The 12,274-nt window shown below is 45.9% G+C and overlaps 1 protein-coding gene across 2 annotated transcripts in view; it reads left to right on the top strand.

The window, feature by feature from the left end:
* LOC138783593 (bucky ball-like) overlaps positions 1-7,591 on the top strand; it is a 46,992-nt gene extending 39,401 nt beyond the window's left edge. For both annotated transcript variants that reach the window (XM_069958451.1, XM_069958450.1), the window contains exons 4-6: positions 959-1,081; positions 6,371-6,481; positions 7,313-7,591. In XM_069958451.1, coding sequence (XP_069814552.1) covers positions 959-1,081; positions 6,371-6,481; positions 7,313-7,350 — 272 coding nt within the window. In that variant the 3' untranslated portion in view covers positions 7,351-7,591. The remainder of the gene's footprint in view (positions 1-958; positions 1,082-6,370; positions 6,482-7,312) is intronic.
* The last annotated feature ends 4,683 nt before the right edge of the window (positions 7,592-12,274 follow it).

Raw genomic sequence — 12,274 nt, 5'->3', positions numbered from 1 at the left:
AAAAAAAAGTGCACTTTCATGTATGTCCCCTCCTAAGGAAGGAGATGTGACGACTAATGCATATATGAATATTGAAGAGATGTAGAATGTGTATGAATAGGAGGGTAAGTGGGAGTGGGCAGGACAGTGTACTGAGGGGCTGAGGAACACTTCCAGAGCACCAAATAGACTAACTGGCATACTCCTTTAGGGTGCGTTCACACCTACAGGATCCGCAGCAGATTTGATGCTGTGTTCAGTTATTTAGATCAAATCTGCTACGGATCCGCAGCAGACTTTCTGCAGATTCGGTGTGTGTGAAGCTACCCTTAGAACAAGTCTCAAGCGGTTGAACTGTGCACTAGAATGAGCAGCTCTGCAGCAAAGGGAGCATGCCGGCAGGTTTTTAAAACTAACACCATCAGCAGGTTCGTACATAAAGATCACAGGTAGAAGGGTTAAGTATACAGCAGCACACTTCACTTCCAGGCTGTCATTCAAATCCAACTGATTTGTTCAATGATAATCTATGACACAAATTCAGTCGGCTATTGTGACTGGCTGGGCAGTGAAGCCTGCTGTCATGTGCTTTACACAGCTAGATCTTGTGACTACAGCAGGTCTTAAGACTGAGACCTAGTAGAATCTTTAACTTTTGATATTTAAAAGTAACACTCATTTTTGACCACCTTTCATGAGCCAGAGCAGCTTTTGGACTTTTTTTTTTTTTTTTTTTCCACATTGCTGAAATACACATGCAGAAACACTTTTATGCAGTAATATGGATGCAAAGTCTGGACCTCCCATGCTTTAACTGAACAGCGTTAGGCCCACTACAAAGTGAGGGGTGTTTTGACTATAATGGTAGGTTCTATATAGTGGTAGCACATGGTATCGATCTGTGATAAGTGATTTAACAACTCTACAAACTTTAATAGTTACATAACTTCTATGGTTCAATATTTTCTGCTTTAATTAGGAAAACCTCAAAAGAAAACCTCTGGGGCAACTGTTGAAGAGTACTGGGTTGGACGAGGTGCTAAGCCCAAATTCTCCGAACCTACGTATTATCTGCAAGATCCAGCCAAAGTCAAAGAGCAAGGTAACAACTGAATTTAATGTCCAGAACTCTGTAGCCAGGGCCAGACTGGGACCTAAAGTTAGCCCTGGCAGTCAAACCCCAGCAGCCCACATACCATATCATGGATAGCGGTGTAAAATACACCCTGTAGCAAATTCTGCTTTATTTAGTCGTGTCCCCACTACTCCTTTAAACATGTGAACCCCACCATCGGCACCTAAAAATAATGCTATAACATGATCTTCTGTAGATTTGATGCAGCATATTTATGCATTCATTTCAACTGATTAAATCAGAAGCATCAAATCCGCATTGGATTAGGTATGAACGTGCCCTTAAAGGGAACCTGTGAGGTCTATACCAGGTACACAGCTGTAGATCCCAGCGTACCATCATTTAGTTGGTAATGAAAAGGACAGCTATAAAAGTTTACACTGGACTAAAGGTCGTGTCCAGGGGCGTAACTAGGATTCATGTGGCCCCATAGCAAAAAACTGAATGGGGCCCACCCAGCTGTAAGAACGAAGAAACGCTGCGTCGGGCAAGATAATTACTGTATGTGTGGAGGCTCTTATGGCTGGAGGTACACAGCTGCCTCCAGCAACGTGTTGTGAGCCCTACATGTACCCATATGGCCACTAGTGTACTGTGCCACCGCCTCCCCCTTGTGTACCCTGTCATCATCTGTTGCAGAACTACAACTCCTATTATGTGATGTAGTCCTGCATATTATCCCACAGACCATGCTGGGAGATGTAGTCCTGTATATTACCACACTGCATGCTGGGAGATGTAGTCCTGTATATTACCACACACCATGTTGGGAGATGTAGTCCTGTATATTACCACACACCATGTTGGGAGATGTAGTCCTGTATATTATCCCACACAGCATGCTGGGAGATGTAGTCCTGTATATTACCACACACCATGCTGGGAGATGTAGTCCTGTATATTACCCACACACCATGCTGGGGGATGTAGTCCTGTAAATCCCCTACTATGAACTGCCAATAGGGAATGATGGGGGTTGTAGTTCTGCAACTTGAATGTCCACAGGCTGCAAAACTACAACTCCCACCATGCACTGTTAGCAGGACATAGTGGGGGTTGTAATTTTCTGGGGGTAATCTCACCTGTCCTGGTTCCTGCTTCGTCCTGTGTGTCTGCTCTACCCGCCTTCCTCTTCTCTCTGGTCTGGGGGGGGGGGGGGGGTGATACAGGCTGGGAGGATTGGCCCTGGGACACTGTGGGGGTGTGGGTGGGGATTGGCTTCAGGACAATGCAGGGGTGGTGGGGAGTTGTCCCTGGGACACTGTGGGGAAGGGTGGGGGTGATGCTGGGACACTGGGGGGGGGGGGGGGGGGGGGAGTTCTCCCTGGGACACTGCGGGGGAGGGGGACTTTGGGGACACTGTATGGAGGGTGGGTGCTCCTGGGGACATACTATGTGTGTGTGTGTGTGGGGGGGGGGGGGTCTGGGGCTGCTGGGGACATACTATATGTGTGTGGGGGGGGGGGCTGGGGCCACACTGTGTGGGAGGGGGGTTGGGGCTGCTGGGGACACACTATGTGAGGGGGAGGGGGGCTGGGGCCGCTGGATGAGGGTGGGGTCGCAGGACGGGAGCCACAGAGGGCGCTGGACCGCCGTTCGGGGGACACAGGAGATACCGTACGGGGGCGGTGCCGCAAGGTATGCTAGATGGGGGCAGGAGCTGCATGTTATGCTGGACAGGGGGACGCAGGGGACGCCGGACGGACGCAGGGGACGCTGACAGGGAGGGGCCTCCGGACGGGGGACGCCGTGCACATTGCAGCTGGGCATTTGCAGCACCCGGGAGGCCCGCTCGGCGTCCGGGTGCTGCTAGTGTCAGGGGGCCCAATCCATTTCAGGATCGGTTACAGGGCCCCCTGATGCGGCGGGCCCCATAGCAACTGCTACGGTTGCTATGGCAGTAGTTCCGCCACTGGTCATGTCAGTGATATCTCCCGCACACCTGTCTGAGATCTACAGCCCTAGACCTGGTATGGACCTCACATATTCCCTTTATAGGAGAAAAACATGGCAACCTTCTTCCAGAAACAGTGCCACACTCCTTCAGTTTGCGTGAGGTATTGCAGCTCAGTTCCATTGAAGTGAATGAAGCCAAGTTGTAATAACCAGGGACAGGCTGGTGCCGTTTTTGGACAAAAGTTACTATATTTTTTAAATCCCTTTTATCCTGACTATGTCTGCACTCCATATAATGGCGGTATAAGTAGTGAGGTTTTAATTATTAAAATGTGTCTGCTGGTCGTGATCTTGTGTGTAATCAAAGCTACATAATGAGCTGCTAGATAGATAGGAAATGGCTATCTCCTATCTCAGGAATAAGTAGGGCCCCCAAATTTTAGGATATATAATGGTAATAGGTAAGAATTTTCCATGCATAATGCTGTCATAGTTAATAACACCAGTAAATATTATCACCATACTGTACATGTTACTGAGGGACTGCTGCGGCCAGCTGTGGTGCACGTACAATGCGTGCGACACAGACGGCCGCAGTGGCCCCACGCTCCTCCATGTTGAGTGGATGAGCACGTCAGGAGCAAGCAGGGATGGGCCGAGCGGGTGGGCAGAGAAGTGGGCTACGGTGGCAGGAGCGGGCCGCAGCGCATATATATAATATCACACAGTAAAACCTTGGTTCCCGAACACCTCGGTATTCGAACAATTCGCTTTTCGAACTAAATTTCCCCTGAAGTTTTTTGCTCTGTATCCGAACAAAACCAGGGGGATAACTGTCAGCTGAACTGAAGTTCAGCTGACAGAGGTATTCGGGAACAGTGAGAGGCAGGAGCGGGCGGCTATTTAAACTTGCCGCCGCGCTCCTGCTCTCCTCAGCTGCCGGGGACACCCTGTAAAGAAGTGGGGATTCCCCTCATTATGATGGGATTCCCCACTTCTTTACAGGGTGTCCCCCGCAGCTGAGAGGAGCAGGAGCACGGCGCAAGTTTAAATAGCCGCCCGCTCCTGCCTCACTGCGAGGACGCCCTGAAGCCGGCCGCACTAACCTGTCATTCAAAGTCGACCCCCCCCCCCCCCCGCTGCGCTGGGCCGGAGCTCTTCCTGTATGGTTCTGCCCGCAGCCCCGCTCATCAGCTCCTTAGCCGCTTCCTCCTGCTGCTCCCCGCCGCCTCTGCAGGATGGAGAGTCTGCAGAGGCGGTGGGGACCAGCGGGAGGAAGCAGTTAAGGAGCTGATGAGCGGGGCTGCTGGCAGAACAGCAGATGGCTGCGGGGGAACCATACAGGAAGAGCTCCGGGGTGGGGGTGGGGACCTGGAATGACAGGTTAGTGCGGAAGCAGTGCGGCCGGCTTCTTTATAGGGAATCTCCCGCAGTGAGAGGCAGGAACGGGCGGCTATTTAAACTTGCCACCGTGCTCCTGCTCCTCTTAGCTGCCGGGGACACCTTGTAAAGAAGTGGGGAATCCCATCATAATGAGGGGAATCCCCATTTCTTTACAGGGTGTCCCCAGCAGCTGAGAAGAGCAGGAGCACGGCGGCAAGTTTAAATAGCTGCCCGCTCCTGCCTCTCAGTGTTCCTGTGAACATGGAGCGTTCTTACACTCCGTGGATCAGGTGCAGAGCAAACGGTCCACGGAGCGCGAGAACCAATTAATCAGTTTAACATCCCAGCTTGCCAGATTACCAGTCCGGGCCTGTCTGTAGCCAAGCAAAGCAAGCTACTATCATTATAGTTTGGCATACTCTGACTACATAACTTCTTTAGTTACTTGATACAATAGTTTAGTTTGACAGTTCAATAAATTGCCAAATGGGCATGAATTTAATTTAATAACTGCAAAATTCCTCATCACCAAAATACTGTGTGGAGGTAAAGTAGACATTAAGTCCCCCCAGGACCGTGTGACTGGTGCTGCTCCTGCCTGGTACTTAATCAACAGGGGGAGACAATTGCTTACTATGGCAGTCAGAAGCTATTACTAGGCCCAGTGCCTGCCCTAGATTTGTTGATAGTTTGCCTTAAAGGAAATCTGTCAGCTGCAATGCACCAACCTACTCTGTTAGATCAGGGAAATGCCTGGTAATTCTACATTCAGGAATCTCAAGATGTATGAAAAGTATTTTATTATATAGAGGCTTTCCCAAGCTCCTGAAGTACAGCAAGCACTAAAACCTCCTACAGTTTGGGGCATTTTTCCTTTTGTGTGAATTTTTTTTTTTTTTTGTGGTTTTGGTGTGTGTGTGTGTGCACAAAGATGGCTAAACTCCCTTTTCCTCTGCCATCACGAGGCATAGTTGCTAGACTAAAAGGGTACAAAAGACGCCCAAAAAAGCCATACATACTGCAATGGCGTTATGATTGCCAAAACATTCCAATTGAAGTCTATGAAAGAAAAACGCCACAGTTGGCAAAAAAAGCCAGAAAGAGAAACTCCGACACCAAAAAAGCAATCTGTGGAAGGCAGATCATAAACTTTCAGCTAACATTTGGCCCCTGGCGTTTTTGCAAAAAAAAAAAAAAATGACCTTTTTATTGGCATTTTTCACAGATTAAGGCTGTACAGCTGACACATTCCCTTTTAGCAGGCTGGACTGGCATAGCTTTGATTTAACATAAGAGCTCTAATTGCTTATAAATGTATGCTGAAGGAGCTTAAAACTTTTTTTTTTTTTTTTAAAAGGTTTAAAATATAAAAGTCCACCTTATAAAAATGTGCCCCTTTTTCCCATTAGAACCCCCCCCCCCCCCCCCCCCCCCCCCCAATTTTGGTATTGCGGTGTTAGGCAAGTTTCACACGTACAGAAGTTTAACAGATTCAAAGTTCTGCAGTGAAATCCGCAGCAATCCTGTGTCCTGTCACTTTGTATTGGTTGACATACAGCGGATTTTCTTATTCCGCTGCGAGTATATAAAGCCCAGTCCCCTTAACCCACAGCTTCCCGATTAATACTTGGCAGTGGGAAGTCGGGATGTTGAAAGCCGGAGTGCGAATGAGTAAAGTGTTAAATGGGCAGCAGTGAGTTAGGGGGACGGGGCTTTACATACTCGCAGCGGAATGAAAAATCCATTTGTATGTAAACCCATACAAATTACAGAACACAGGGTCCGTGAAATCCACTGTGATCCTGTAGCCTTAATGATCATCCACAGTGAACACTGTAAACAAAGCAGCAGTGACATCATAGGTGTACCAGAATACCCACTTTAAGCTTTCATGGAGCTATATAAATTGGGTATTGCTGTAATCTATCACAATTGTCTGCAAAATTGACGTTTGTTTTGTTTTTATCCCTCCTACAGACAAGCCTCCAAAAAAGAAAGGACCGCTCAAGTCTTCTAAAAGAAAACAAAATAGAACTGATACAGAAGAAATAGAAGCATGGGAGATACCCAGATCCTTTTTGTACAGAGGTATACAACTATTCTCTTGTGTAGGAGATGCTGCCGCCAATTACTAGCCTTGGTAGTATCTTCCTGAATTGGCAGTGTATGATCTGAGGCCAGTAACTACATAATGTTCCACACTTCTTATTTGGGGGGCAGTGCACCAGACTGGTAAATATTTTTGGGTGTCTCATTGCTGCCTGTTTTGGAAACTACTGGGAACTGAAGGGACCAAAAAACAAAAAAAAACTATTACACAAGTGTTTAACATTGCTAATGCATGAGAGAATCTATAAAACTTCTATTGGGCCCAGTTTACACTACGGAATCGGCTGATTCCTGCCTTCTATCTGTTAGAATGAAAGAGCGCGTGCCTCCTCGCTCTGCTCACGTGCTCTCCCATTGTAACTGATAGAAGGCAGTAGTCTGTGCCGAGTCCACGTGGAGGAGTTCCGCCCGGAATCTCTGCAGATTCCTTAGTGTGAATGGAGATTTATCGGTGACTACAAATGCTGCAAGTAAAACTTTTTACAACCAGAATATCTCTTACAAGCAAACAAATGTCTCCAAAAGCATCTAATGAAGAGGAGTAAACCTAAAGCATGTTTGGGTTTGCCCAAGCGTGTAGCATTTGATAGGTGGATGAAGTTGGATGCAGCCCTAAGGCTGCCTGGAAATCATGGCCACAGCCGTAGGCTGTATCAATATTTCAATGACTCCCTGGGGCTGCATCCAACTTCAAATCAAATGCTGCATTCTTCTGTTCGCTCATCTCTAGTACCTAATCAATCAATAGTACAACAGTAAATTATAAGGGAAAAATCTCTACACCTAAAATCTCTTCTTTTATCCTTCTAGGTCACAGCCTAAGGAAAGGTGGCACCAAAAAGAAGTAGCACAACTGCTTATTATGTGTATTTAATATATTTATTTCTTAATGTATCTGTGTGAGTGAGTTTTGCATGAAACATTTTTTACTCCAATAATGGAGTCCTACCTAGAAGTCCACTAATTGTTTTCTAACCTCATGGTTTATTATGCACAGAAAGGGAAATGAAGCAAGTAATCTGATTAAAAGGCACAGTAAAAATATATAAAATGTTATGCTTAAATGATGAAAAAAATTATGGCACATAATTGAAGACACTTGTGTAAATAGCACAGAATTCACAAATCTAGAATAACCAATAAAGGCTAATAAACTCGCATCCAGTGTGGATAACTTTTGTTTTCAAATTGTATAATGCATCCCTAGGCCTTCAATCAGATATAAATTTTGAATGGTGTTTTTTGGGGAAGAAAAGTCTTAAGCAGTAGTGAAATTAGGGGGGGCTGCTGCTCCTGGGCCCACATAGGAAGGGGGCCCCTGCCTCTGTTAAGAGTGGGAGTAGAAAAGTGTCATAACTATTCTGCACAGGCTTTGCATACAGGAGAAGAAACCCAGGCACAGCACAGAGTTATGCCTTCCCCCGACCCCTGCGAGTGGTGCTGGCTCCGCTCCCTGCTGCTGTGCAGTGTGAGCAGAGAGCTCCTCCAACAGTACCAGCTCCCAGGGCCGCCCCCAGGCTCTGCACATGGTGGTGAGTAAAATCTGTGCCGCTACTTATGCGAGAACCAGATGACGACAAGAATAGGGGCTGACATATAGGCCATTGTACCCATACAGGGTTCTAGGTGTCCCCTGTGTCTCGGATAATAAGTATTCTGCCCCCAACACCCATGCAGAAGTTATGTGACTAATTGATGGTACTTGTCAGCAGTAAGAACAGCAGAGCCTTATAACCCCAGATCTCCCTCAGCCCACATGTGACAGCTATATACTGCTGAGCTGTGGGGAGGGCTGCTGTCATATATTGTGAGACTTACAGGTGACCGAGCAGAAGAGGGGGATCATGTGGACAGATGCTTTAGTGGTGCTGGAGCTGTAAGCTCTACCAGGTTAAGGGGTTTGTGTTATGAAGGGTTGGTACAATATAGGCACTTTCTTCCAAAATCAGCATTACCCTGGTAGTGTGTTGCATTAAAACCTAGCTCAATTAACTTCAGTGGAAATGAGCTTCAATCCCACACACAGCCTGAGGGCAGGGGTTGTGCTGTTAATGGAAAACAGCCAAATTTTTGACCAAGGTCCCCCCTTTTCACGTTGGCATCCTGTCACCTTGGGGACCTCACCGGAAAAGAGCAGGATCCAGGACTGATGAGACTACCCCTAGAACTACTACTCCCATCATGGATTGACATCAGGGCATGATGGGAGTTGTAGTTTTGCAACCTCCGGTCATCCAGGTGGCAGAAATACTATTACTATACCAATAACTATACTAATAACTATTGGCAGTTACAAAAATTAAAGGTTCACCCTGTATAGGAGGGGGAGGCAGTGGCACAGTAGAACTAAATCTCCCATCATGGTGTGTGTTTGTAATATGCAGGACTACGACCCCCAGCATAGTATATAGGGTAGGCTGTAGAACTACATCTTCCAGCATGGTGTGTAATATGCAGGACATCACATAATAGGAGTTGTAGTTCTGCAACAGATAAGAGGATAACAAATGGAGGGGGAGATGGTGACACAGTACACAAGGGGGCAGGGCCGGACTGGGACTTAAAATCAGCCCTGGCACTCAAACCTCAGCAGCCCACATAATATATCCTCCCCAATATATGATAGATAGCAGTGTACATGCTGTAGCAAATTCTGCTCCTTACTCACTTACTTACTCACTACTTCATTAAATATATGAACCCTACCATCAACACATAAAAAACAACATAATCTGCTGTGGATTTGTTGTTGCATATTTATGTATTTCAGCTGCACCAAATCCACAATGTATCTGTGTGGTCCATACCAGGTACAAAGGTGTAGATCCCAGAATACAAATGCGGGGACAGGACCTTTAGTCTAGTATATACTTTTATAATCATCCTTTTCATTACCAGCTAAAGTGTCACAGAGGCGGAGACAAGCCACAGCTGTACCTCCCCCCGTGCCTTCCTGCTCTGACTGATTTACATACACGGCGATGCTGCGGATGTCGCTGTGACACTTGAGCTGTGTATAGTGCAATTATGTCCAGTGACTTACAGGAGGCGTCTTCTCTGCATGAATTGCAAGTGACGTTTTTGCTGGATTTGTTCTCTTTTTCTTGCTCGGCCATCATGAAGACTTCTGCGGCCGTGACTCCTCTCTGCAAGATCTACCAGACAAACAATTTAAGATCCGTGCTCCAGCATCATCCCCAAGTGTATTTCTTCACACAGTAACCTTGCTCCCTTTTGACCCCCTTATAAGCAGTTAGGCCCAGTCTGTGTCTCTAAATAGTAGTCCCGCCCTTCTGCACCCCTATGTAGTATTATAGTATCAGGTCCCCTCTGTACCCCATATAGTAATAGGAGTCTTCTGTGCTGTGTCTCCATATAGTAATAAAACATTTTCCCCTATAGTAGTAAGGCCCCTTCTGTGCCCCATATGCCCTCTCTGTGCTCCAATAGATTACAGGCCTCCTCTCTATCCCCACAAAGTATTGGACCACTCTCTGCATGAAGCATAGGCCCCACTGTATTGGACCTCTCTGGGCCTCCGTATAGTATAGCCAAGGCTTTTAATGATATATTAAAAGCTGCATAGCCCTTCAACTAATTTAATTTTGCAAAGAGCGTCATCAGGAAGAAGGCTTATTTCATTTGCCCCCCTGCTCCTGATGACACTTATTTAATTTGCCCCCCTGCTCCTGATGACACTTATTTAATTTGCCCCCCTGCTCCTGATGACACTTATTTCATTTCCCCCCTGCTCCTGATTACACTTATTTCATTTGCCCCCTGCTCCTGATTACACTTATTTCATTTGCCCCCCTTCCTCCTGATGACGCTTATCTCATTCGCCCCCCTTCCTCCTGATGACGCTTATGCCATTTGCCCCCCCCTCCTCCCGATGACGCTTATGTAATTTGATGACGCTCCTTGAGGAGAGGTTATCCAGAATTAGATAAACATGTCCGCTTTCTCCCAAAAACAGCACCACATTTGTCCTCAGTTTGGGTGCGGTACTGCAGCTTAGATCCAGGGAAGTGAATGGAGCTGAATTGTAATACCACACACAACCTGAGGACAGGGGTGGTGATGTTTTTCTAATCCTGGATAATCCTTTTAATTTTACAGTAATGGTTATAATTAGAGATGAGTGAGCCTGGCCGAGGTTTGGCTTCATACAAACCTGAGCCATCGGCCTTTGAATCCCGCTGTCTTCTCGTTCCTTGCGGCAGGTGGAGATGGCACAAGTCCCGCCTGGAAAACAGAGATACAGACTATGATCTAGGCTGTATTCCTGCTTAAAAATGCAACTTGTGCTATCTCTATGGAGCGGGAAGACAGCGGGATTCAAGGGCCAATGGTTCAGGTTTGTATGAAGCCAAACCTCGGCCAGGCTCACTCATCTCTAATTATCACCTTAAAGTCACTACATGTCTGCATAGGCAGCCATTTTAATATCAAGTTTAATTGAATGCAATAAACTGTAAAGGACCATTTAGGACTTTTTGAGCAGCTACTGTATGGCTTAAAAAAGTGTGTGTGAACATAGCCTGACAGACAAAAGTCCAGCACCTCGTTCTGGTCTATTAGAATTCACAGCTTTACAAGAGATCCATAATGCAAGACACCATTGTTACCAACAAATGCAGTATGTGATGGTGATGGCGTCTTGTATCAGGGATTTACTATAAAGTTGTGAATATTAATTCACTGGAAGAAAGTGCTGGACTTTTGTCTATGGAATAATTTAGTCACATTTGAATACAGATTATTGCAGTGGTGTAAGTGCTGTAGGATGTGCTGGTCACCTGCATCCACACATCACGCATTCTATACATACATCATAAACACACAACACACACTGTGCATGCATACATATAAATATACACACACACACACACTGTGCATACATACATAAATACATACATACAGACATGCACACACATTGTGCATACATACATATATCATATATACACACACATTGTGCCTACATACATATATCATATATACACACACACACACACACTAGAGATGCGCGGAGCGTCTGACTTTTGGTCTGACAGGATCTGCGCTCGATCGTGATGCCTGTGATCCCGGGTGCATAGTTGCGCTCCCTGGAATATGCGGCCAGGATATTCCAGGGAATTCCAGATCCATTTCCTGGAATATCCTGGCTGCATATTCCCAGGATCGCAACTATGCACCCGGGATCACAGGCATCACGATCGAGCAAACTGCTATTGGACCAAAAGTCCGCACATCTCTAACACACACACTGTGCATACATGCATACATTTACACATACAGACAGACATACACACACCGTGCATATATATATATATATATATATATATATATATATATATATATATATATACAGACACACTGGGGGAGATTTATCAAACATGGTGTACAGTGAAACTGGCTCAGTTGCCCCTAGCAACCAATCAGATTTCACCTTTAATTCCTCACAGACTCTTTGGAAAATGAAAGGTGGAATCTGATTGGTTGCCGGGGGCGACTGAGCCAGTTTCACTGTACACTATGTTTGATAAATCTCCCCCATTATGCATACATACATACATACATACATACACACACACTGTGCATACATACATATATAAATACATACAGACACATTGTGCATGTATGTATATATATATATATATATATATATATATATATACACACACACACACACACACTGTGCATACATACAGACACATTGTGCATGTAAACATATATACATACATACACACACACACACTGTGCATACATATA

Source organism: Dendropsophus ebraccatus, chromosome 2 (genome assembly GCF_027789765.1).
Source record: "Dendropsophus ebraccatus isolate aDenEbr1 chromosome 2, aDenEbr1.pat, whole genome shotgun sequence".
In the NCBI taxonomy this organism is placed as follows: Eukaryota; Metazoa; Chordata; class Amphibia; order Anura; family Hylidae; genus Dendropsophus; species Dendropsophus ebraccatus.
Note: the sequence above shows the minus strand (reverse complement) of the source record. Positions and strands in the feature narration are given on the sequence as shown.